Source organism: Camelina sativa, chromosome 11 (genome assembly GCF_030686135.1).
Source record: "Camelina sativa cultivar CO46 ecotype springtype chromosome 11, ASM3068613v1".
NCBI classification, from domain to species: Eukaryota; Viridiplantae; Streptophyta; class Magnoliopsida; order Brassicales; family Brassicaceae; genus Camelina; species Camelina sativa.
In genome coordinates, this window is record NC_141890.1 from 50,840,127 (window position 1) to 50,866,800 (window position 26,674).

General features: G+C 36.4%; 5 protein-coding genes and 1 pseudogene across 10 annotated transcripts; 4 read left to right on the forward strand and 2 right to left on the reverse strand.

The window, feature by feature from the left end:
• Positions 1 to 999: 999 nt before the first annotated feature.
• On the reverse strand, positions 1,000 to 3,985 carry LOC104727342 (LOB domain-containing protein 36-like). The gene is made up of 3 exons (XM_010446417.3): positions 3,675 to 3,985; positions 2,034 to 3,145; positions 1,000 to 1,399 (listed from the first exon to the last, which is right to left on the reverse strand). The coding sequence occupies exon 2, from the start codon at positions 3,108 to 3,110 to the stop codon at positions 2,139 to 2,141; it is 972 nt and encodes a 323-aa protein (XP_010444719.2). The 5' UTR covers positions 3,111 to 3,145; positions 3,675 to 3,985; the 3' UTR covers positions 1,000 to 1,399; positions 2,034 to 2,138.
• A 4,613-nt stretch (positions 3,986 to 8,598) lies between these two features.
• Positions 8,599 to 10,326, forward strand: LOC104727344 (uncharacterized). Its single transcript, XM_010446418.2, has 3 exons — positions 8,599 to 9,090; positions 9,197 to 9,326; positions 9,883 to 10,326. The coding sequence occupies exons 1-3, from the start codon at positions 8,701 to 8,703 to the stop codon at positions 10,110 to 10,112; spliced, it is 750 nt and encodes a 249-aa protein (XP_010444720.2). The 5' UTR covers positions 8,599 to 8,700; the 3' UTR covers positions 10,113 to 10,326.
• A 1,356-nt stretch (positions 10,327 to 11,682) lies between these two features.
• On the forward strand, positions 11,683 to 15,762 carry LOC104727345 (mitogen-activated protein kinase kinase kinase 5). Of its 3 annotated transcripts, none has more exons than XM_087471166.1 (11): positions 11,683 to 12,647; positions 12,734 to 13,396; positions 13,541 to 13,628; positions 13,713 to 13,775; positions 13,868 to 14,034; positions 14,140 to 14,215; positions 14,354 to 14,413; positions 14,503 to 14,628; positions 14,720 to 14,947; positions 15,035 to 15,114; positions 15,302 to 15,762. In XM_087471166.1, exons 1-11 carry the CDS (start codon positions 12,178 to 12,180, stop codon positions 15,474 to 15,476), a joined length of 2,196 nt encoding a protein of 731 aa, XP_087327292.1. In that variant the 5' UTR covers positions 11,683 to 12,177; the 3' UTR covers positions 15,477 to 15,762. The 3 variants fall into 3 exon arrangements, 2 of the variants coding, with proteins under 2 accessions (XP_087327292.1, XP_087327293.1); XM_087471167.1 differs by having other exon boundaries at positions 11,722 to 12,647; positions 15,270 to 15,762; XR_015570592.1 differs by lacking the exons at positions 13,713 to 13,775; positions 13,868 to 14,034; positions 14,140 to 14,215; ... (3 more) ...; positions 15,035 to 15,114; positions 15,302 to 15,762 and having other exon boundaries at positions 11,834 to 12,647; positions 12,734 to 13,474.
• A 319-nt stretch (positions 15,763 to 16,081) lies between these two features.
• LOC104727346 (uncharacterized) lies at positions 16,082 to 18,965 on the forward strand. 2 transcript variants are annotated; one of them, XM_010446422.2, is made up of 10 exons: positions 16,082 to 16,357; positions 16,454 to 16,599; positions 16,767 to 16,884; positions 16,973 to 17,034; positions 17,128 to 17,179; positions 17,277 to 17,382; positions 17,515 to 17,613; positions 17,706 to 17,820; positions 17,909 to 18,676; positions 18,764 to 18,965. In XM_010446422.2, exons 1-9 carry the CDS (start codon positions 16,227 to 16,229, stop codon positions 18,661 to 18,663), a joined length of 1,584 nt encoding a protein of 527 aa, XP_010444724.1. In that variant the 5' UTR covers positions 16,082 to 16,226; the 3' UTR covers positions 18,664 to 18,676; positions 18,764 to 18,965. The 2 variants fall into 2 exon arrangements, 1 of the variants encoding a protein (XP_010444724.1); XR_015570593.1 differs by having other exon boundaries at positions 16,085 to 16,357; positions 17,475 to 17,613.
• Positions 18,942 to 20,871, reverse strand: LOC104729099 (putative F-box protein At5g66830 pseudogene; annotated as a pseudogene). 2 transcript variants are annotated; one of them, XR_015570595.1, is made up of 3 exons: positions 20,800 to 20,871; positions 20,531 to 20,596; positions 18,942 to 20,352 (listed from the first exon to the last, which is right to left on the reverse strand). The product of XR_015570595.1 is annotated as a putative F-box protein At5g66830 pseudogene, transcript variant X2 (transcript). The 2 variants fall into 2 exon arrangements; XR_015570594.1 differs by having other exon boundaries at positions 20,531 to 20,600.
• A 197-nt stretch (positions 20,872 to 21,068) lies between these two features.
• LOC104729100 (uncharacterized) lies at positions 21,069 to 21,989 on the forward strand. The gene is made up of 4 exons (XM_010447992.1): positions 21,069 to 21,431; positions 21,531 to 21,665; positions 21,751 to 21,812; positions 21,884 to 21,989. Exons 1-4 carry the CDS (start codon positions 21,069 to 21,071, stop codon positions 21,987 to 21,989), a joined length of 666 nt encoding a protein of 221 aa, XP_010446294.1.
• Positions 21,990 to 26,674: the final 4,685 nt, after the last annotated feature.

Here is a 26,674-nt window from a genome sequence, read left to right on the forward strand (position 1 = left end):
GAGTGAATGGGGTTTATGGGTAAGTGCGCAATTAATGGGTCAGTGCTTAATTTAATGACCGATGCTCATCAATTTCATCACCTTCTCTTTATTGCTATACTAAGCATCCTACTGGTGAGATTACTATACTATTATATGCACATGCACATGCACATGAACATGAACATTTAGTTTCCATGTTTCTCATGGATCATTCAGGTAAAATATCTAAACCACACTCACATTGATTGATATAGCTACTGATTGATATGATCATGACATTGACAAATTGATTAAAAGTTTTATACTTAGATTGGTATTGATTCTGTGAAATTAAATGGTATTATTATCTGTTTATCGGCGGCCGTTTTTATTCAAGTGTGCGTGAGATTGTTAGACACATCATGTTATGTTGGGGGTCCTTAAGGCAGGGTTTTATAAAACGGTGAGGATATGGAAGAGAGAGCCAAATAGTTATAAATTTGTGAATGGTCAAAGACTGTTAATAAATGAACCAACAGATTCTTAATTGCCAAGCATTCACACTTAACTACTTCTTTAGCTTCATTTACCTACTTGATCATTATTATATGCGTTTGTTTATAAACAAGTATAGCACACTCTCTTTTTAAAAATGTAGTAGCCTTTTTGTAATTATTATAGGGGTGTTTTATAAACTGTACTCCTTTTGTTTATTTTTTGAGTAAATATAACACGATCGAGACTCATAGTTTAAATAAGTGGGTTGTCCAAAAACAAATCAGTATGTAAGTGTAACAATTTTCAATAAACATGTCAAACTTCAAAATATCATTTTTGAAAAAAAGAAAACCAAACTTAACGACATTTAAATTTTCAGAAATAACAATTATATTGTAAACAAGGATTAAACAAAGATGGATTATTCCATAGTTTTTATATAGATTATTCCATAGTTTTTATATAATCCTTCGGATGACATCGATATGATAAACCACTAGGCCAAGTAACCATCCTCTTGACATCTAATTTACAAATAGATTTGCAACCAGAAACACTAATTTCTCATTTTTTTTCCTTAAACCGAAAGAAATGTCAAAAAAAAATTAATAAGAAGAAGATACAAGAAAGAAAAAGAAAAAAACGTAAAGTAGTAAGTATTTGTGTCCATGCTAAAGAAGCGGACGGGAAATGGAGTTGGAGATCTTTTGTTCAGCCTGATACGTACGAGCCTTTTGGTTTTATATATACTTTTTATACTCTTCAGCAAAACTGCCTGTATGATACTCAAAATCAACCAAATAACGCTGACTTTTTTTGTGAGTCGTTTGTGACTTTTACGTGGTGAGTGTCTTTTTCGCTGTTGGAAGTGCGACAAGGTTTGAAAGAAAGAAAAACTCGATTGCGTCCATAATGCCTTGCGCAAAGTCAGAGTTTCCAACTGCAAGAAAAGTCGAGGAAATAAGTAAAAAAAAAACTAAAGTAATGATCCAAGAGAGACTAAAGAAACAATATTTATTAGAATTAATTAAAAGAACTTGATCGATGTGATTGACGCTAATACATGCATGAATAAAAGTGTATCTTATGGGACAACACTTAAAAGATTTCCAGACAGAAAGGTGTAAGCAAATCTTAAGATACACAAATTTTCTCTCTTTCATCTCCATTAGGTAGAGTAGAACAGATTACTACATATCACACAAGTCTAAATCAAGAATTGGTGAAGTGATATGACCCACCATGATTTTTCTTTCTTTTAAACCCTTTTTTTTATAAAAATAACTAGGTTAGTTAATACATTATTGTTCAGAGAATCCAACAAAAAGGAAGTTGTTTAAAAATATGGGCTATATGGCTATGAGAGTATAGGAGAGTTATTGAAGACATGACAAGGCTTTTTCATTAAATGTTAAATGTAAAGAGCAAAACCTCCTCTGTTCCACTGTAACTGTGCTATACCATAAATAAAGAACATTCAAAATGCAGAGAAAATGCAAAGAACTCCATCATCCATATCCATGTAACAAAACCCTAATTATTGAAAATGAAAATCGAGTCTTTTTGCCACGTACCTTAGGAAAATTTTGTAGAGTTTATCGAGCAGCGAGAAGGTCAAAGGCCGTATCTTTCTTTTTTAATATCCCTCTTTTTTATTATTCCTCAGTTAGCGAGCGAGATTAACCAATGACACTCCTTCTACCCTCCTCGCTCTCTGAATTTGGTTGCGTCTGCGTTTGCGTCTCCTGCGTTTGAAGCGGTAGCGGCTGAGAAGATTGTGTAGGTATGAATAGTTGAGCCTCATGATGTTGCTGCTGTTGATGATGATGATGATGTAACTGCTGATCCGTATGGTAATTATTATTCGTCGAAGGACTATCATCATCAACAAAGTTACCTCCAAGAGACATTCCGGTTACGGCTGTATCACCGGAGCTTAATTGATTAAACCCAGTAACAGTAACTGAACCGGTCGGTATAGAGTCAAAACCATTATTAAACCTCAAAATCTCAACTTGAGATTGGTTTTGATGGTGTGGACTACTACTTCCTCCTCCTCCTCCTCCATAAGCTCTAAACATCTCATTCTGTTGCTCCCTCGCAACCGCTGCTAACTGCTGAGCCTCAAAGATCTGTTGCTGCTGCTGCTGCTGGTACAATTGTCCAGTTGGAATAGCCATCATCGGCAACAAGTTATGATGATGCTGAGTCAAAACAGACGCCGAAGAAGAAGATGGTCGTTGAGGAGGTTGCAGCGGTAGAGACATGAAATGCGGTTGAGGCGGCGGTTGGAGAATAGGGAGCATAGCTTGAGGACCAACGTACGTAGCGAGCTCTTTCTTGGCGTTTTCAAGATCGTGTTGAAGCTGTTTAAGACGGTGTTGAAGGATTGAGATCAAACCGACGCAACCGTAAACAGGATCGCGTAGTCGAGCTTCGGCTTCGTAGAATAGAGAGTTTACGGCGTCTTCTCTTTGGTTAGAGGCGAGCTCGTTGAGAAGCTTAGCGACGTTACTTGCTCCAAAGACTTTGTGAACGAATGCGAATTTTTGAGGTTGGTCTGGTGGGAAATATGGAGCGAATACGCATTCTTGAGTGCATTTTCTTCTCAAGAATTTACAAGCTGCGCAAGGAGAGCTTGAAGACGCCATTTTCTTGTTTTGTTTATCTTGAGAGACTTGAGAGCCTGAGAAGAATATAAAAGAAAAAAAGAAAAAAAATACTATTCAGTTTCTTTAATTAAATACGAAAATTTTCTTGAAAATAATGAAATAGGGATCGTGAAAATAAATGCATCGAGGAAGCTTCGTGTAAGTCATTAGATGAGACCCCTATGAAGTTGAGAGATTGTAAATAAATGTTATCGTGATTCGTGCAACAAAAATAAAAATCCGTACAAGTAATAGAATAGTGAAATGGAAAGGAGAAAAATAAATAAACTGATCATAAACATTACAAACCTGCAGGATCAAGATGGCCAAGAGAAAAGTTATCAGATCTATTTACAAGTCGATAAAAATTTTCTTTTTTCAAAGGGAAAGGTTTATGTGTATGTAAATGGTACGTATAAGAAAAGAACAGATTCCAGAAAATAAAGCAAAATATAAATCATCAAAATAAAATGAAAAGAAAAATCTATCAATATCAATCTTTATCAATCAGATTTTTTAACTAAATCAAATCATAGAACAAAAAAGGAAATAAACAGACTTTACCTCAATTAAACTACAAATCTTTCTCTATTCCAAAAAAGCTCTCTAGCTAGCTCTCTTTCTCTCTGATTTTTTCGTTTCGCTCTAGCTTCATATATCACTATCTTGATCGTTTGACTCCATGATCGATAGAGTGAGTAGGAAGTAACTCTCGGGCTCTAGGGTTTCTGAGAAAACCCAGAAAAAAACCCGATTATATGATCTGATCTCCGATTTATTCTGCCCTAAAGCTGTCCCGTAGATTTTATAAAACGAAGAGAGATAAAAGATCTGAAAGAAGAAAGAAGAAAATGAAAAAAAAAAGAAAAGGGAAGGCTTTACTACTGAGGAGGACGATGTTTTATATCAGTGAATACGCCACAAACCATAACCGTTGAGATTACAAGAGAGTGTGATTTACCGCCGTTGGATCTCATAATTATTAAATTTGGGTTTTAAATTATAAGCAACCACGTTTGTGATTACAGTTTTATCCCTGAATTATTTCATAATTTAATTTTGTCTTGACTTAATTACCCTCTAACTGCTGTCTTCGTCTGGAGATAAGTCATTTTCAAATTTCATCTCTAAAAATCTCAAAAATTGATTCGAAATCGTTACACAGTTACTGAAAAAGTCAGCCCCCACAAATTTCTTTTATTAACGAAAGCTTTTTATTACAATAACATGGTATTTATTTTTTTAAAGGCTTTTAAGCATAGATTTGTATTTGACATAACAGAAATATGTTATCAACTTTATATATATATATATATATGTTATTCCCGAATACGTACTTTGTAGTAAGATGATTAAAGGGTCACATGCCCACTGGAGATGGAATTAAAGTGCTTCGTTATGTTCAACACAAGTCTAATGTTGCACATGTTTGTGTTTTCGGCACTGATAATTACATTATTTTGTTCTTGTTGTTAATCTATATATCATTGAATGCAGTCAGGTTTTTAAGAAAAAAAGGGTAAAGTTAGCTAAGCATTCACTGCTGAGAATATTTAAATTGCTTCGGAGTAGTATTTTTTTTTAAGTTTACAAAAAAAAAAATTGCACTGGAACTATAAAATGATAAATTAAGGCGAAAAATTCTTTTAAAATGTAATAATTCAGTTTTAACGTAGAAAAATATTATGTTCTCGTCTTCCCTAGAAGTAGTAAAGAAATTGTAAATAGCAAATGTTGACCATTTGTAGGGGTATTATTGTAGTTACGACTTACGAGTACAGACCCACCCAGCCCCACTATGAGTTGCCGCACGTGCGCCAGAACCAAAATAATCAACGTAGTTAAATAAAGTTAGGTCAAACTTTAACCACATGGACTTACAAATTTTATTTTATTTTGTCTCATATATCATATTCATTTTTTTTACAAGATTCACACGAAAAAAATAGACGAAGAAGGATTTAATTAGATGTCCTGACATAGGTGTATGTGTATCTAGTATGCAACGTATTCGAAATTAAAGCGGATGATTCCAAACTTTTGAATAATTCTTTTTAGATCCACAAAATCGATAATCCATATATTTATTTGTTAGGATTTCATTTCAATTTTCAAGCTTTGTGTAATTTAGTTTAGCAAAAAAATAATTCCAAACCTTGTGTTAAATGAGCTCAATTCATTGTCTAATTCCCTGCCTGATAAAGACACTTTCATGCATAGGCAGTTTCACACTTGCAAAACACTGACACATATCATTCTCGCGGTAATCTTTCCATGAAAACGATAAATAAGTTTCTTCAAAATTTTGAGTTGGTGAATGGTGATAATACGTTAAAAAAAACTCAAACTACATTTTTATTTTTAACCAAAAATCGATTATTATTTATTATATTAGAACTATAGACAATATACACTTTGAAAAAAATAATTGAGAAAAAAAACTAACAATTAAAAAGTCTTTTTTGTTAGATAACGCTTAGGTCAGGAAATTATTTAAAAAAACAAAGTTTTCAAGGGTGCACAAATACCCATATAGACTAAAAATAAAAATAGTAATAGAGTATTGGATTTCACCTTTTCTCCCATTTGTATCGTTGAGTTTTATGGAACCTAGGCAGAAAATTAACGTAGAAACGTAGAAAAGTCGCGTACGAAACAAAAGAAAAATATATACTACTACAAAGGAACAAGGGATTGGCGTTAAAAGTTGGTATACGATGGCACTTTTCATACGTACTCGTACGCATCATACTTTGCTTTCAATTAGCTCTTTGAATTAATTTTCATAAACCTACCTTCACAATTTTGTTTAAAAAAAAAATCTAACAAGAAATAGAAAGCATATTTGAAGAGAAATAAAAAATATAGGAGTTGAGATTAAGATCCATCCGATCTTTAAGACGTGGACCTGTCTAAAACTATAAAGTATACATACTTATTTCATTCGTGCACATCAGATGGCAATGCTGTAATAAATGATTACAGAGTAGTAGAACGACGAAAATACCATTGGATGGTGCGGTGCCGTGCATGTCATCTTAATATCGCCAATAGAATTCGACCGAAGTTTTACAGTGGGGCCAATCATAAGAAGGGACAAAAGAGATGATAAACGAATACATCATCCATCTATGAATAAATTATACAGTAAAATAAAATTGTTAAAGTTTATTTTTTCTTTTTCTAAAATATAAAATTTAATGCTGTATATAACCAAATTCGTTCATGAATTTTTACAATGCTGAAGTTGCAAATATATGTATTGTTTTATGAATAGTTGTAATCTCGCTATTCTTTTTGTGTTGTAGAGTCTTACTTTACTAGTTTGAGGTTGGTAATTTGGGGAAGGAACTGAGACATACAAGTTAAAAACACCTTCTCTTTTTTTTTGTCTCATTCTAAAAATATATATTATATCTCCAAGTTAAAAGTTAAAAAATTCGTTGGGTTTGTTATATATTATTGTTAGCATGTTGACTTTGCTATTTGCTCTGTCATAGACATTGTCACGTGCATTGGACCGTCTTTTATCTGCATGATATTAATGTTATTACATGTCTTATTGTAATATTCTTATTGTCTCCCCTCTAATTAGAGTCTTACAAAAACAAATTAATTTTCAAGTGTGTATAGTGATATAACAGACCAAACCATGTAAATAATGAAATTACATGAAATAAGCACATATATTATTGATCACATGTATTGCATTGCATAAATGCATACCATATTTGTACATGCATGGTACATAGCTAATAATAATACATTATAAAATGTTGTATCATATTGTCCAACAATATTTCACATAATATGATTATTAAATTATTTTGTAATTTCATTCTAAATTCTAATTATAAGTATATTTTAATATATAGACATTATAAATATTTATATAAAAATAGCTGAATTCATCTTTCGTTTAAAGAGATAACTAAATGTATATTTAAAAATATAATTTGATTAACTTGAAGTTCCTGTCATATATTTATTTTCATTGTATCTTCAATTTTTTTAATTTAAACCAGTTCTTTATTCTTTATTCAGAATAAAGATATTATGAATTTTCTCACAATTTTTATTAACTTACATATTATATCAAATATTTTGTAACTCTCATATTTATAATCATATTCATAGTTTAAAGCACTAAATTTTAATTAATTACAATTATTTATTTATGTTTATGTTGACATTTTTGTCACCTTCATAGTATTTATAGAATTGCAATGACTGATTAATGACATTAAAAAAATAAGAAATAACATCTTGATACAAAAAATAATACATTATAAAATGTTGTATCATATTGTCTATTAATATTTCACATAATATAATTATTAAATTATTTTGTAATTTTATTCTAATTATAAAATCTAAAATATATTTTAATATATATAAATTATAAATATTTATAAAGAAATAGCTGAATTCATCTTTCATTTAAAGAGAGAACAAAATGTATATTTAAAAATATATTTGATTAGCTTGAAATTCCTGTCATATATTTATATTTATAGTAACTTTGATTTCTTTTTATTTAAAACAAAAATCAGTTCTTTATTCAGAATAAAAAAATTATGAATAAAACTTCAATCATATTAGATTACAAACCTCATCATATTGGCTGAATTTGTCATGTGCATATTTGGCTTACCGGAAAGGCAAGTTGGTGCTACATTAGAAGCTGCACGCATTCCATCCTTTTGAGTCCCAATCCATTAAAGATTATGTGATATTCTCTGAAAATACACAATACATCACTGAATCACTAAAACTACCTTATTTTTTTTTTGAAAATAAAATCTACCTTATTAAATAGTCATTTTTCTATATTATGATTAATAAAGAAAAAATAATATACTTTGTCTTTCAAACTCAGTTTGCTTTATCGGATGGATATAATTGCTGACTAGTCGATCAATAAAACATCTCTAAGAATATACAAGATTGAAGTCATGTAAATAAACAAATAAAATAAAAGTAATATTGGTTGGTACGAAAATAAGTCAAAATAATTTAAACAAAGAATGTTTGGAGTATGGACATTTGCAACTTTGGTTGATGGACGTAAACATAAGCTTAGCGTGTGAGCAACTGCATACTGATACGGCTTGGAAAATTCAGAAGAAAACAAGGATAGAATGTTGTTATTACGATAGAGACAAAAAGCACGACCAAATCATTCGTGATTCTTTTTTTTATAAAATATCTCAATCGACACATATCATTTGTGTAGTTTATGTATATAATAACAATAAAATGCAATTTGGATGAGTATGTTTCATTTTTTTTTTTTTTTGTTTAACTGGATTAGTATGTTTCATATGTATATGGATTTCAGCACAATTTTGGTTCACAACCTTTTTATTTGGTTTACAGTCCATAGATTTTTTTTTTTAATATGTGTATAGAACTCAATAACAAAGACTATTATTAATATGGGCCAATAAAAGGCCTAATACTAATATTTTTTTTTTTATTTTAGTCCATAGAAAAGCCCACAGAGCTTAAACCCCCTCCAACGTCTGAGAGAGTTTGAAGGGGAAACAAACCCTAACGTCAGTCACATCGAACTCTAAACCACACTGAGATGGCGAAATGGTTGCGTGGCCTGAGATCCGTGACGGCGGAGGTGGCTGATCTACCGTCGACTTCATTCGGTCGATCGATTCGGTGTATTCATCAGTATCAGACGATCCAGGCGATTCCACGCGAAGCCACGGGTCGAGGAGTATCGGCTCGAGACCGGACGATTGGCCGGATTCCCGCCGTTGTTTTCCCGCAGTCGCTCCTCGAGACTGACGCTTCGAAGCGAGGCGCGTCGAGGAAACAGCTTTTGACGGCGGATAAGAAGCAGATTAAGTCTATTATTGATTCTGTTGGTCTCCCATTCTTCTGTTCTACCACATTCCAGCTTCAGATCCGAGCTGGTCAGGGCTCTTCGACGCTTGTTGAGTCGGGACGAGTACTTCCCCTCAAGGTATTTTCTTGAGATTTCAATTTCAATCGTTGGATTTAGTAAAAATGCAGATATTATTGTGAGTGAGAGTTTTGAATTTAGTGATGGGTTTTGGTGTTTCTGATAGATTCATAGAGATGAAGAAACTGGAAAGATACTTAATTTGGTATTCGTGTGGGCTGATGATGGGGAGAAGTTGAAGGTTGATGTTCCTGTTGTGTTCAATGGATTGGATTATTGTCCTGGTCTCAAGAAAGGTAACCAGTTTCGTCATTCAGCTAGTTGTCACCTTGTTGTGCTTACTAAGATATCATGTGAGAACTGATAGGAGTGTTGTGAATTGGTCTTGGTGCTGTTGTAAATATTGCCTTGAACTGTAAATTGGGTTCCTCTTTTGTCGATTGATGGCAACTTTGCATTGTCTTTGTTTTTGCTTGCTAGTGCTCATGAGTCATGTCCTTCTGTTTTATTGCTATCCACCTGTTCTTACTATCGAGCTAAGCCTTGTAAAGAGAAATTTATCGCACTTCTATCTGATAGTAAAGTTTGCATTTCAATGGTAAACGAATTAAAGAAACCAATATATGATATGTTTGTGGTTTTCTCATGTGTGTTGAGCAAAATATTACTTTTTCACTGGGTAATAGACTAGAGTGTCATGAATGTTCTTATGTAAATATTTTTAGCAACGAAAATTAGAATCTTTACCATTACCTGATGTTTATAAGTTCATTAGTACTTTTTGTGAAAATCTGTTGGTCTTCTATTTTGCTATCTAGATCCTTCATTCTGATTGTATGTTACTGTGACCAGGGGGAAATCTACAGTCAATCCGGAGTACTCTGAAACTACTAGGGCCAGCGGAACACATTCCATCTAAAATCGAAATAGATGTGAGCAAACTCGACATTGACGACAAAGTGTTATTGCAAGACGTTGTATTTCATCCATCATTGAAGCTATTGAGCAAGAATGAAACCATGGCTGTGTGTAAGATTGTCGCCACAAGCCCTGTGAAAGAACCAAAAGCTGTTCCAGCATAAAAAATAAGTCCTTGAAAAGGGTAATGTAATGTCTCTCCCAAGTTTCTGTTCCCATAACAAAGTGATCATTTCTAGAAGGAAAGAAGCAATTTTTTGAATAACCCTTTTTTGTATAAACCCTAAGTGAAAGAATACTAAACCCTCTCTAGTTGCTATTTGTGTTTTTGAACGACGCAGATCCAATTCGAATTGCGGATCAAATATCTGTTTTGCATTTTTCTGTATTTATAATTTAGTCATATCTGTCGCAGTGTCCGAACAATCTGAAATAGATTTGTTTCCAACTATAGAACTTTGATTAGATTAGTTTGTACGCTGAAATAGATTTGTAACAAATGGAGATAGATTCGTGTTTCCAACGAAACAGTCTTTGAATGGGTCGTTAACACTTAAATGAAGAGCCCACGACTTGGTCCATATCAGTGGTAACTAAGGACTAAGAATGACACGTGTCGTCTGTTGTGACCAGAAGATGTCGCCACGTATTCTTTGGTTTTCTTTGACCGTTGACTTGTTTGTGGAATCTTGCCAAAAAAATGTAGTTGACCCAGAACCAGTTCAGAATCTTCCCTCCCTCGCTTGAACTCGAAATTTCAATTCTTTATTTTTATTTTTCTTATTATTTTAATTATAATTTTATTTAATTTAGTAGTCTCTGATTATTTATTGTGGGAAATTCGTAAATAAAGTCTTCGTTACAAATTCATGATTAAATATTTTCAAATACATTGTTTCTTTTTACTTTCTCAACTCTCGTAAGATTGTTTTATGTGAATGAACTCAAATTCATATGGATTTTTCAAATAAACTATTAGATTCAAAACTTTTTTTACATGCCAACTTTTAATATATTCGGGTAGATCTAAATGAATATTCCAGCTACTTTTTTGTTTTGACTGATCCTTGATATGTGAATTTTGTTAATTTGTAATGGTATTGCATTTAAACGAAGTTTGTCTTCTAGCTTAGACTTAAAAATTGAAAAAAATTATTTAAAGGGAAGCATCCTGTGACTTTGGGTATTACCGTGTCAGAATATAAAATGTAAAAACAGAGTGAAATATATCAAAAATAATATATTATAATAAGAAAAAATCAAGTTTGTTGACGAAAAAAGCAATATAGGAGGTGACTAGGTTAGTTAAACTAAACTAATGACCAAGGTTAAACCACCTGATTTATAATATAGTCAATGCCTCGAGATCCGTACTGTACGGTTTTTACATTGGAGTCGGCTGTACGCCTGTCTAAGTGTGTCTATTAGAGAGAATGACATTTTTTCGCAATCTTTTTCTTAATATTTCCCTCTTCACATCATAATAATAATAGACTTAATTAGTACTATATTTTGTGTGGTAAAAAGTTATCGTAATAGTGTGATGTCTTTTATATGTAGATGGAGATTTGTGGAGTAGGTTCATGAAAAAAGAGGAATTCAATTGGAACACAAACAAGACAAGGTGAGAACAAAGAGGTTGGTGTATAAAATGGTCCTATCTCATAACTCCAACAAAATATTTCTAGATAATAGAGTTTTTTAAACAAGGTAATATATACAAATTACTAAACCATATATGGCAACATATCTAAAAAGTTGATATTTTTTTTTAAAAAAAACGAGATTTCATACCATAAAAAGACCAGAAAAAGCCGTTGTAAACCGTATCTCTCACATAAACACAGACCGAACCGCCTCTCAAGTTTCTTTCATCTTCTTTTTTTATTTATTTAAAACAGAGAAAGATAAATTCCCCAAAAATAATTTGGTCCTAAATACGTAAAAATAATCAATCTTTCTTCATCTCTTTTGGTTAGAGAAATCATAATATTTTTTTTTTTTTTTTTTTTTTCTTTTTGTGCGTTCTGGTTTTTGTTTTTTTTTCTGTTAAATCCGTTGGGTTCTTCCATGGATCCTCCTCATCGTCATCGCTTTCATCTCCTTCTTTCTTCTTCTTCTTCTTCTGCTCGATTCTAATAATCGTAAGAGAAAGAAAATCACAAAAAAAAGGATTCATGTGCAGCAGCAGCAGCAGATTTTGTATGAGCATACCATGATTCTCACGCTATGCGTTGGCTTCCGCAAATCTCGTTCTCGTCTCCTTCCTCATCCCCGTCTTCTTCTTTAAAACCCGTGGCTTCTTACTCCGAATCCCCGGATCCAGATCGTCATCATCATCAGGATCGGGATCGACTTCACCGCCGCTTGTTTCGTTTCAACCGCGGCAGGCTCACCCGTCAGAGGAAGCTTCGTCACTTGACGGATGACGATGTTTTGTTGGGCGAGCGTCGTGCTTCTACCTCTTCTTCCACCTTCGATTCCGGTTTAACCCGCTCCCCCAGCGCTTTCACCGCCGTTCCTCGCTCTCCCTCTGCCGTCCCGTTGCCGTTGCCTCTCCCGTTACCTGAGGTCGTCGCCGGTGATTCGAGGAATCGGAGTGCCGGAAACGCTAGAGGAGGAGGAGGATTGGATGAGAGAGATCGAGATCCCGAGAGATTTGTTGCTGACCGCACCTCTTCTGGTCCTCCTCTCACCAGGTAGCCAATTTCTTCAATTTAGGGTTTGGAGATTTTTTTTATCCTAATCCTAATTTATATGTTTTGAAATTGTGTTTAAAAATCAGCGTCAATGGATTTGCACGTGACACGAGGAGAGCTACGGAGAATTCGTCAAATCAAGAAACGAGTCCGAGAAACAGAAATGGTTATTGGGTGAACATTCCAACCATGAGTGCTCCGACGAGTCCGTACATGAGTCCTGTGCCTAGTCCTCAAAGGAAGAGTACTGGTCACGATTTGCCTTTTTTTTATTTGCCTCCTAAAAGCAATCAAGCTTGGTCTGCTCCAGATATGCCACTTGATACCTCTGGACTTCCTCCTCCTGCTTTTTACGACTTCACTGCCTTTAGTACTGACAACTCTCCGATCCATAGCCCACAACCTCGAAGTCCACGTAGGCAGATCAACAGAAGCCCACAGCCTAGCAGGCCATCTTCACCGTTACATTCCATGGTATCCCCTGATCACTCTGCCCCACCACGGGATAGTGTTTCCTCACCATTGCATCCGAGGATGTCTGTTGATGTTACTAATGGACGCCGCGATAGCTGTAATGTTCATCCTTTGCCTCTCCCTCCCGGAGCTGCTTGTCCCTCTTCATCAGCTGCTTCTGTTCCATGCCCTCAGGCTCCTCTCAAACAGGATTCGTTCCCCATGAATTCCCAGTGGAAGAAAGGGAAGCTAATAGGTCGTGGTACATTTGGTAGCGTTTACGTTGCAAGCAACAGGTAGTAATTCTGACTCATTGTAATTCTGACTCATTGTATCTTTCCTACATTTGGTAGCGTTTACGTTGCAAGCAACAGGTAGTAATTCTGACTCATTGTATCTATTCTTTATTAGTGCCTTCTGAGTTGATTTTTCATTTGCAGCGAAAATGGAGCATTGTGTGCGATGAAGGAAGTTGAGTTATTTCCTGATGACCCAAAATCCGCAGAGTGTATAAAGCAATTAGAGCAGGTAAGATCCAGGAGAGACTTTGATCTCCGTGAGCCTATAGGTTCGTTTGTTCTATGTCATAACGTTTTTTTTCTTTTGTCTCAGGAGATCAAACTTCTAAGTAACCTTCAACATCCAAACATTGTGCAGTATTTTGGTAGTGAGACAGTAAGTATCCTCTGTTTACATGTATAGAGTTACCAACCCAATGCAGCGTGGCTGAAGGTCCATTGACTAATTCTTTGATTTTGCATGTACAGGTAGAAGATCGTTTCTTTATATACCTGGAATATGTTCACCCGGGTTCAATAAACAAATTTATCCGTGATCATTGCGGTGGTACCATGACAGAATCTGTTGTTCGCAATTTTACTCGTCACATTTTGTCTGGCCTGGCTTATTTGCACAATAAAAAGACAGTCCATAGGTAATATAAAGTCACAATATTACTGTAATCAGTTTTTGGTGTATATTTTTCCAGATGTTGAAGCTTTAATCCTATTGGTTTCCCTATTTTTGTTATTGTCATCAGGGATATCAAAGGTGCTAATCTCCTGGTTGATGCTTCTGGGGTTGTTAAGCTTGCTGACTTTGGCATGGCTAAACACGTGAGTTCTATATTCTGTCTAGTATTACTGTTGCTAATTGTCTTCTTCAGTGATCAGTCAGACTGCGAATATCATGGATTCTTGGTCTTTGCTTTGTTTCAGTTTGATAATAATAAAGTTGTTATTTATCTTATTCAGCTTACCGGGCAAAGAGCTGATCTCTCGTTAAAAGGAAGCCCGTACTGGATGGCACCAGAGGTGGTCATTGTTCTATGATCTTTAGAATGCACTAGACTCTACAAACTCTCTCTATATATGTATACTAATATATTTGTTTACTCACACAGCTCATGCAAGCTGTGATGCAAAAAGATAGCAACCCAGATCTCGCTTTTGCTGTTGATATATGGAGTTTAGGATGTACAATCATTGAGATGTTTACCGGGAAGCCTCCTTGGAGTGAGTTTGAAGGGGTAAGCATACACATACTGTATGTCTAATATTGAGTTTTTTTTCTTCTCCTGATATCTAAAGCTCTTTGTATCAACTTTACCTTAATCATAGGCTGCAGCTATGTTCAAGGTCATGAGAGATAGCCCACCGATACCTGAATCAATGTCACCTGAGGGTAAAGAATTTCTGAGATTATGCTTCCAAAGGAACCCAGCTGAGCGACCAACCGCATCGATGTTGCTAGAACACCGGTTCTTAAAGAACTCTCTGCAACCAACCTCACCAAACAACAACGACGTCTCGAATTGCTCTCAGTCATTCAATGGGATGAACATAACGGTAAGCAAAACCTCGATACAAGCTTTGCATATTATTCTCTCATGTACCGGCCTATGTCATTAAAATTAAACAATCTCTCCCTTACAGGAACCAAGCAGTAGAAGGGAGAAACCAAATTTCAAACTAGATCAGGTTCCGCGAGCTAGAAACATGACATCCGCAGAGAGGTAATCGATCATCATCCATCAATCACAATTTTTACTCGCATTAAGTTTTGTTTTTGAAGCATGTTTGTGAAACCTGTGGTCTTGTTTTTGTTTATGTATGTGTTGTTTTTTTTTTTTTTTTTTTTGTGTGAATGGCTTGGCTTTCTCCACAACAGCTTCTTCACACGTACTTCTATTTCTCCTCCAGTGAAAGTGGGCAGCAGCAGCAGCAACAACAGTACCGGTCTCCCGATCTAACAGGAACGGTGTCCCGTCTGTCTCCTCGTTCAACCCTGGAGGCAATTCCAAGCCCGTCTCTTTCCCAGAGAGCTAAGCCGAGCAGTGACCGGAGAAGAACCTGCGTGACTTCAGATCACCTTTGATTTGTGCAAGCTTCAGAGGTTAACAATAGAAGCTACTTCTATACGTATTTTTGTACATGTATGTGTATGTCAATGTACGTATTTAGAGTATGGGTATCGTGGCTCGTGTTGGGGGGGGGGGGGGGGGGGGGGGGGGGGGGGGGAGAGAATACAACTTGTATGAATGAAAATGATGTGGGTAGAAGAAATATGTCTTGTCTGTAAAATTATAATTGTTGAATCGATAGAAGAAGCTTCTTTCTTTTTTGGCTCAAGAGAGTTGTGTTTAATATAATTTGTTAAACGACGTCTCGTCTCTTGTGTACATTTTGGTTTCGGGTCTGTAGCGCTTTTAGATTTAGATCCAATTTAAAAAAAAAAAATCTTCATCTCCGATTAATGTTTCACTCATGTTCTCTTGATTTGTAGAAATTACTCTATTTACAAATCAAGAATATAATCAAAAAAGCAAACAAAAAGACGTGATTGGTGGTGAATAGATTAAAAAAAACAAGAACTGGTTAGATGTTGTAAATACTTAAAAATATAAAGTGATTTGTGTAAATATCTAACCTTTCCTTGTTCCGAAAAAAGTCTATAACATTAACACCCCCAGACGCCCACCCACTATCAATAATACAGGATTTTGAAAAAAAAGGAAAATTTCCAAATTCCGAAAATATTCACAGAGCCGTTTGGTTTTTTTTTTTTTTTTTTTTAATATAATTTTTTGAATTCTCGTCGATTCGTCTCAACAGATCGCTCTCTCTGATGTCGGAAGAGAAGAGGGTAATCATTGATCTCTGTAGCTCGGAGGAGGAGGAAGACGATGGTTTCGTTGATGAGAATAACAACGAGCACGCTGACGAATCGGATGAAGAAGACGAAGATACGAATTCTAGGTATTTCTCTAACGCTTCCTTCCTTTGCTTATATATTTGTTAAATCTTAATCTTGAGGGGTTATTTAATCGATTCTGCAATTTTAATCTGAATCAGTGGAGATGAAGATGATAGCGATTGGAGCCACGATGATGCTATGGACTCAGATGTTGACTACGATGAAGCTGACGAGACTGTTGGGGACAAACGCGGCGATGATGATGATGACGATGATGATGACAAAGTCACTCGCCTCCTCACAGGTTTATCTCCTTTAGGGTTTATAAATCTTTTTGTCAAAAATCAATTTCGTATTTGACCTAACATTGTTAATTGCAAAACGGATTGATTGATTCATCAAAATCGTGTCTGTGAGTTTTTTTTTTTTTTTGCATCTTTGATTTGAACACTCGTTTTGTTGATTTTGTAGCCGGAAGCGATTTGAAATCCTTAAATTTGAAAGAGTGCAAAGCATATCTGAGAAAGCATGGTCTAAGGTTGTCTGGCACCAAACCTGTTTGTATTGACAGAATTGTTGAGCATTGGAGGTATTGCCGCCTATAATCTCTCTGTGTCTTGTGGGAATTCAAGAGTATACTTCTTTATATGCTCATGATCCTATTTTCCTTTTTTCAGGATAAAAGATGGAAGTGGGGAAGCTGTGTATCCAAGATCATCTTTTGCTATCAACTGTAAAGGTAATACTCTTTTGGATATGCTTTTCTTTTGTGTCATTGTGTGTGTTTGTTACAGATTTCAGCAGAGTTTGACAGTCGTATAAATTGGTGCAGGTGATGTCTGCAAAGGAGATACTGTTTTGTTTACACAGAAGGTTCATCAGAAGTAATTACCTTCTTTAACTTATGTTTTTTACTTGTTATCACATTTGATTTGATTGCCTCGTATTGATATGTAAATCAATGATCTTGGGTTTGAGTAGGTATGAAAAGATGAAAAGGAGTGGAAAGATTATGGGGAGAAGAACTGTCGCTGGCCAGGTTGTTAAAGAAAGCTATGGTACTGCTAAACAGCAACACACTTTCACTGTAAGTATGACCGACCTCAAATGCTCATCTTCATTCTGTGATTTGCTTTTGATCCATTCTATATTTGTTGACTGGTTAATTCTGACTTCCAGTCTCATAAACTAAACTCTATGGTTTGTGTCTTTACCAAAGATTGAAGTGCTTTGGTGCGAGGGAACACAGAAATTGCCTCCTCTGTATCCGTTACTAGTGAAAGGACGAAATCTTTATAGGTTAATGACCTTGAGGCAGGTGAGTTGTCTTCATTATGTTGTATTTTTTACTTTTCATACTCAGTCACGAGTCTTGCGCTTATGAGTTGGTTGCTCCATTTCTTTTTCCAGCGATGGGCTAATGAAGCAGACAGAGCCAAAGTTCTTTCAGAAAAGCATAGCCGCGGTGCCGCAGCAAGAAAGATTATGAGAGAAAGGAAAATAAAGTCAGGCTATGTACTAAAAGGTGAGATGCTATAGTCTTCTTTGTTATATAGGTATGTTTATATATATGAGAGATATCTTTTAGTGATCTTTCGGTGTTTTGTAACCAGATGGAAGACTTCAAAAGCCTGGTCATTTGAAGAAGCCTTGTCAAGTGAACACAAGAAAAAACGAGAAAGATGAGAATCTAACCCAGAGGTTTGGACCAGACGTTCCGGCTAATCATTCACTTGTTGCTTTTCCAAACCAAAATCCTTCACAGGGACATAAGAATCCAGCACAGTTGAGAAATATGAACCCCCCTAATTCCTACACTTCCCATTCATATGCTCCTCGACCAATTCCGCCTCTTACATATGCTCCTCGACCCCGACCGTCTCTTACATATGCTCCTCGTTCATTCACTCCTATCAATGTGCCCCATTCACATCTTCCTCGTCCAAACATTCCTCCTTACCACTCCTATACTCATTCAACACAACAAAACCAAACAAACCAAAGACCACCACCAGCTTTCTACAACAGAAGACCTGCCTCTAATGTCTTGCAGGGACAAGCATCATTCAACCCACATGCTATGCCGGTTACACATCAGAGGCCATACCAGAACCATCATACCAACCATGGCAGCTTGAACAGTGGTTACAACCTCGGCGTGGGGGACTTGAATCACTTCTCGAATATGATGATAAGCCAGAGAACAGAAGGAGACACACACAGGCAGAGTGAGGTAACTCGCGGACCATACAAGAACCATCATACCTACCGTTCCAACTCCAATAGTGGCTACAACCATGGGGGTAGGGACTTGTACGTGGTAAGCTACAGAGGAGAAGGAGACAATCACAGACCAAATTATCGATAACACACCGTAACTTGTGAGTAATATCTTTCATCATCATACGAACTAGGTACTGGTCTGTTTTGCAAGTAAACTTACTTTTACACATTTTTCTTCTTCTCAGGCCATTGAAAAGCGTCCTGATCATGGGTTCTCAATCCTTCTCTGTGATACGTAGTAAGAAAGTTTTCTTGGCTCATGATTCTCTTGATCATCCGTTTCTCTTTTGTAACCGTGAGTTTGATTCTTGCCTTCAATCATCTTGAGGGTCCAAGTCCGTCCTCAAAAATTATTACTCTATATGTCAAGGATGGTTTTGTTGGATATTCTTTATTTCTTTATTACTCCAAACCCGCACAAGAAGAGAAACGAAATATACTACCAACTGTTGTAACAATTAATATTAAGACAACGTACGTAGAAGATGTATAAAAAAACAAAGGACTGAAGAAGAATCATTCTCGTTTGAAACTTGGCAAGAACCATCGGGATCTGGAGCGGGGATAGGAGGAGGAAACAAATCGGTGCGGTAGCTCAACTTTGTTTGAATCGAGGTTGAATATGAAGATTTCGTTTTTGTCATATTGATCTTCGAAAAAGGAATAAGCAGTGGAGAAGTAGATGGAGTTGCTCTTGATTCCTAGCAAGTCCTTGGCGAGCACAGTGATACCCAAATCCAAAAGAATGGCCTCGTCTCCCAAAGAAACAACTCTCTCCCACTCGTTGTTCCCTAACATCTTGTGGATTTTAAATTCCCATATGTTAGAAAAACACGGACGATGGCACTCAGCGATCAAGACATCTCCGGCTAGATTGACAACCACATTGTTCTTAAAGTGAGCCACCCGCCGGTCCTTCCCTGGGATCTCTCCAGGAAGTCTCATGACAACGCCAATACTTGGTTGGTGTAAGCAGCCACTTACGCTAGTTTTGAAAACTCTGAGCGGAGTATCTCCAGAAAAATCGAAGATTTTGAGTTTGGCATAGTTGAGACAGTAGAGCTTGTGATCCTTGAAAACCATGCTAAAACACTCTTCGATACCTGACAAGGTTGGGATTTGTCTCCACGACTTGTCTCCTTTCTTGAAAGAAACGGCATAGTCTTCACCAGCCATTCCAATGACTAGGTGGTCTTCGGTTTTCTCATCGATCCATAGTATGGGACAGGTGAGTCCATAATATGTTTTAAAAGCCGGTAGGTTGATTCTCTCGCCGGTTAAGAGATGCAGGATATAAAGATTAAACTGATGGTCGTGCATGTATTCATACTGAGGTTGCATCAGAAGCCAGCTTCTATAAGTAGCCACACAAAAGCTCTTTGAGAAATCGTTGCCGAGTTTTGGAGTTTTGTACATGTTGTATTTTTCTTCAGGGTTGAACAAGAGACAGTAATTGTGGTCGGGATCGTTGCCCTTGGGAAATCGAATCATCCAAGGGATTTGGTTATTTGGCTGAGAGTTTCTTGAAACTGATTGCCAAGAGGAACATACTGATTTTGCTCGTTGGAAATCGGCAAAACCAAGGCGGTCAAAAACCAATTGTAGGAGATCTGAAGGAAGCTGCGACCAGCAATAGCATTGAGGATGGGGATTTCTTTTCTTGGCCAACGGCAGAAGAAGACCGTCATCCGTGAGTGGACCAGATTCATGGGGTACAGGAAGTCTCATGAAGGTATTTGACAATACTGGAAGCTCCATAGGCGGCAGGCAGTTTCTAAGAGTATATCTTAACATTAGTAAAAACAAATAATAATAATAATAATAAAAGTTAGAGAAAGAGATTAAAACACGTTTATATAATGACTAATGTGAAAAATCTATTTTAGTTTTATACTTTTATTATACAACAAATTTGGAAAACAGGAAAAGAGATATAATAATGATATTCATACCAGCTTTTAAGATGCTGCATGTTCCATTAAAGATGAACCATAGTTGTGTTGACGCCCTTCTTAGAACTCGCTTGGTTAAAATGAAACTATTAGTGACTTGGTTATGGAAGATGAGTAAAAGGAAGGAAAGTAGGCAAAGAAGACAGATATTTAAAGATCAATTTGCTTACAGATTGCTTGCGCAAAAATTATTGTTGTTCCATTGATGAGGAAGTTAAGCGGGGATTTAGAAAAATAAAATATATAAAAAAAAAGGGGAAAGGGCTTACTAGTTAGATGCTTTCAGCAGTTGGCTAACTGCGTTTACCGTGGGCACGATAACTGGTAGGCAGTTGTTGACATGATACTGGCAGTAGTGACTTCTGGGTACCTGCCGCGTCGTGGCCTTATGAAGGACACCCAAAATATGACGCCTCAGGAAAAGTTGTGGCATTGGAATACAATAAGGGTAAAATGGGGGGGGGGGGGGGGGGGGTTAGCCCGAGATAATGTTGAGTTTGGTGGTTTTCTACTCGAGGGACAAGATTTTGTAGAGGCAATGACGCCAAATGATGTCTTCGCAAACGTAGCCTACGATGGGATTTTGGGCCTCGGGTTCCCTAAATGGGCAGTGAAAGATACTGTTACTGTTTTAGAGAACATCGATAGACAAAAGCCGATAAAAAGAAAGATCTTCTCTTTTTGGCTGACATCAAATGGTGGGGTACTCATGTTCGGTGGATACAACCAGGAGCATATCCAAGAAGACCATACGTATGTCCCTGTGATAACAAGGCCGAACAAAGATTTCTGGAAGATCCGAATGAGTACAATTCTCATTGGTCAAGAACCAACCGAACACTGTGTTCCACACTGCACAGCAATTATTGACTCGGGGACGACGGATATTATAGGTCCCCAAGTAAGAGAGCTAAATTTTAGTGAATATACGTAGTCTACTACTTGTATCATCAGTTTTTTTCATTAATAAACTATGTTTCTCTGTGTTTATAATATTTAGGCGGCTATAAAGGATATAAATTTAGCAGTTGGAGCATTCGGTAATGGTGGCGTAGTTCCTTGCTCCACGGTCGATAAATTGCCCATAATAACATTTACAATTGGGAAAAAGGCTTTCCCACTCGGCCCACGTGAGGTATGATAAGAAAGAAAAAATCAATAATCCTTTTTTAATTGGTTCATTTAATCATGATGTAGTTTATTTGCTCTTTTCCATTTAGTACATAGCTGAAGACAACAGCATATGTTTCACGAGATTTGTGCCGGATAGTGGTAGCCGCTGGTAAGTTCTTTATTATTTTACGTTAATTTTTTTTGTATTTGCGCAAGTCTCTAAAATGGATTGGCATGTAGGTTCCTAGGTATAGCATTTATGAGGAGGTATCACACTGTGTTCGATTTTGAAGACATGAAGACCTCGGATAGGATTTGCAACTGCAGCAGTAGCATAACTGCATAAAGAAGATGTTTCTCTTATAGTCTTATGATATATATTGACGCTAATAAGAAAAATAGAACAAACATAATATGTTAATGAAAACACAACCAGTTCGGGTTCTAACGTACTATGAAATTCAGATCATTGTATTTTTTTTTTTCTTTTTTTTTGTGTGGACTTCATTACATATATAGAACTAGTTTTAATCCTATATAAAAAGAAGTGAACAATTTCCAGCAGTTTCATGACTTACCTGTGAAGTTAGTCATTGTCGAAATTATGAATTTGGGTTCGTACCAACCTTTCATCTGTCACTCTGAAGTCTCTGATTACAACTCTTCGAGTTTTATAATTACCCGGTTCCGAAAAAAAACGAGGGAACAATCCGACGATCATCCGGGAATCTCAACGTCGGCGATTTGCTAGCGTTGAAGTCGTCGATGAGATAGTTCTTCTCGACAGAGAATTTGTAATAAGTTATTGGAACTTCATTTAACGCTTATACCTTAGAATCTGAAATCATTTAAAAATTGTACTAATCAAGTCTCGCACTTCATATACTGAAGTTATTTTCTACCAATATTGGTGTTTGATGTCATATTAGCGTGAATTCTTAGTGAGAGTCTGTTTTACATAATAGAAAATTTTGTGGGAGCCTAAACATTGAGGTATGGTGGTCCAGCTCTTGCAGCTATCGGTTTGCCCCAACCGAAATCGTTGCGGTACACGTCCAACCGATGTGAGTTTGTATCACCTCCTAAAAAGGTCACAATTGGGCCTAAGACCGTAGACCGTATCTTCATCGAATATACACATACCAGTATAGTGCATATCGATTTTTGGTTCATAAATTAAATATTCCAGATATCCACGTGAATACAGTTATGGAGTCAAAAAATGCTTCATTTTTTGAAAATATTTTTCCCTGTAAGAAAACTCAAAAACGGACTCGTGAACAACGAGATGCAGCGACTTTGGAAGCTGGCAATACTTTGAGTACTACTTTTGTAGAAACAGAACTGGAACCTAGAAGGAGCAAACGAGCTTGCAAAAGTAAATCGTTTGGTGATGATTTTCTGATGATGACATTTCTAGTTGAAAATCTACCAAGAACATACGTAGAAGCTATGTCTACACCTGATGCACCTTATTGGAAGGAAGCAGTCAAAACTGAAATAGACTCTATCATGCAACATCATACTTATGAGATGGCAGATCTACCACAAGGATTTAAGCCTGGGGTGTAAATGGATTTTTACGATAAAACGAAAACTCAATGGCGATATTGAACGGTACAAGGCTAGGCTTGTAGTCTAAGGATTTCGGCAAAAAGAAGGCTTAGATTTCTTTGATACCTATTCACCGGTAAATAGACTATCTTCGATCAGGATGCTCATAAGTATTGCAGCCTTGAGAAATCTTGAAATCCATCAAATGGATGTAAAAACTGCTTTTCTCCATGGAGATTTAGAGGAGGAAATCTACATGAAACAACCTGAGGGATTTGTTATTCCAGGACAAGAACACAAAGTGTGTAAATTTGTGAAGTCATTATATGGACTCAAACAGGCTCCTAAGCAGTGGCACGAGAAGTTTGACAGTATGATGATGTCTAATAGTTTTCGCATTAATGAATGTGACAAATGCATATACTACAAAACTACTCATCAGGGTACATTTTGTTATGCTTATATGTAGATGATATGCTCATCATTGGAAGCAACAAAGACATCATAACTCAAACGAAAAACATGCTCAAAAGAAATTTTGACATGAAGGACTTGGGTTTAGCAGATGTAATTTTGGGGATAAAAATCATAAGAACTGATGAGGGCCTTATCTTGTCTCAAACCCACTATGCTGAAAAATTGCTTGATCGATTCAAGCACTACTCAAATGGGACTGCAAAAACTCCAGAGGATCCTCAAATTCACTTGACCAAAAATTCTGGTGAACCTGTGCAACAGGTTGAGTATGCAAGGGTAATTGGCAGTCTAATGTACTTGACAAACTGTACAAGACCGGATTTAGCGCACTCTGTATATGTACTTAGTCGCTACATAAGTAATCCAGGACATAAGCATTGGATGGTTATAACTAGAGTTTTGGACTATCTACGTTATACCAAAGATCACGGCTTGCACTATGGTAGAGAACCCAGAGTTTTGGAAGGTTACACTGATGCCAACTGGATCGCAGACTCAAGAAACTCCAAATCCACGAGTGGATACGTTTTTACACTTGGAGGTGCAACAGTGTCCTGGAAATCTTCCAAACAAACTCTGACAGCTAAATCAACTATGGAATCTGAATTCATAGCTTTGGAGATAGCTATGTCAGAAGCTGAATCACTTCGTAATTTCTTGGAAGACATCCCAATGTGGGGGAATCCTTTGCCTGCAATATGTATACACTGTGATAGCCAATCGGCTTTGGGCAGGGCAAGGAATACCCATTACAATGACAAATCTCGTCACATCAGACGGAGACATAAAACTGTTAGACAACTTATCTCAACTGGTGTAGTTACGATTGATTATATCCATACGAAAGAAAACCTAGCGGATCCATTTACAAAAGGTTTAGCGAGAGATCAAGTTATAAAATCATCAATAGGAATGGGTTTAAAGCCTACGACTTAAGAGGAGGTTTGATGGTAACCCCACCTACTCAGATTGGAGACCCCATGACCTAGGTTCAAAGGGACAACTAAATCAAGCTGAATCTGCTACAAGCACTAAGAAACTTTTGTCTTTTCCCAGTTCCTAAAATGATGTAAAGTGCTTCCTGTATGTTAGAGGTTAAGCATATGCTTTTAATGATTTGAAATCTAGCTTTGTAAAATATTTGAAATAATTACAGGATATTTCTTTAAATACAAGCAGCTATTAAAATCACCTTGTGAGTCTGAAATGGGGCCGTTTCTAGGAGAATATATGAAGCTATACTCTCCAAGTTCACTTATGATTAACCAGGCATGTTCAAGGCCACAATGAACACAATAGAGAACCTCGTTCTACGAGAAAACGAAGCTGTGTTATGCCTGCTGTCTAAGTGTACATACAAATCCAGATGGTTCAAGACATCATGTTCACCATCTGGCCGAGTTAACTTGACAGGTATAACAATGAGTCGGTTCAAGGTTGAAAAACACCACCAACTCTGATACAATTAGTTTTCGCATATACTCTCGAAGGTCTATCTAGTCTAGCTAGTAATGTCAGTCTATAGAGTTAGTTATGTCGTCATATGTTTAGACTTATTTCTATTCATGTGGGAGATTGTTGGAACTGAATTTTCAGAAAGAAGTTTCAGAAAATTGCAGGTTTTGGGACAGTGACTTTCCGTCGACTTTCCGGCCAAATTCCGGCCAAATGGCGGATCGGAATTGTCGGTTTGATAGTGCAAAGGAAAGCTGGTAACGAGTACTACAAGATGGTATACTCATACGTCCAAAACGGAGTTGATTTGAATGAGAAATAAGAGTGTGAAGTAAGCTACTTGGGATGGTTTGGGAAATATCCCACATCGGAAATATGACTGATTTTCACTCATATATATATAGTTTCACACTCTTCTAGTTTCAAAAGTGTGTAGATGGAAGAGGGAAGATTCCCACACGCGAACTGAACCGAACCGGGCTGGGGCAAGCACGGACGCGGGGCGGGCCGAGCACGGACGCGGGCCGGACTGGGCGTGGACGCGGGCCGTAGGCCGTGGGCTTTTGAGTATTTTGGAAAGCTTTAGACACATTTAATTTTTTGGAAAGACTTGGTGTGAACTCCAAGAAACTTGGACAGCAGTCCGAGAATATTCACTGAATATTTTCTTGAGATCTCCCTCTTTCCACTATATATAGAGGCACAACCTCTAATTATTTTTCACACACAAAAACACAAAGCACTCCTTTCTCTGAAGATCTCTCTCCCTCTCCATTGCTTAGTTCAAGTAAGTTTTTAGTTTAGTAATCTCGAGAGTATAACGTAGATCTGTTCGCTTGAGTTCTATTACGGGTGTGCTATTGTAATAGTTCATGATCGGTTGTATCCTGGGATTCATAAATCGTGATTGTCCGAAAGCACTTACGGCCGATTTATTGAATTAAGGAAAGAGATATCATATCTTGCCTCCGTGATTTATTTTATGCTTTATATTATGCTGTTGTAATTCGTTTCTGATTTCGTTAATTTAAATATAATTCGCATCTTTTCTCAATTCGATTTTTACGCTCCTAACAACAACCAAATCTTTGCTACCAACAGAAACTGGAGTCTTGACATTCTGCCGCTATCCCAGTCTGGCTCACATTCCCAGAACACTCTGCTTCTGCCGGTGGATTGAGTCTTAACGCTGATAAGAAAAGTAAATTTATATGAATTGTGAGGATGTTATGTTAATGAAATAGAATACAAACACTTCAATTGCTAATGTACTATCATATTAAATCTGTGTATAATTTTATGTGGACTACATACAAGTAGGCATGACCAAAATTAAACTGTAACTGTAATTTGGACTGTAACCAAACTGTAATCGTATAAAACGGTTAAAACACTATAACCGTAAACCATAAATATGTGGTTAAAATATATTAACCATAATTGTTAATTAACCATAATCGTATCAAAACCATTGATTAATTACATAGTTAAACCATAATTTATTAATCGTAACTGTTTTAAAAACATAATATAATATACTAATAA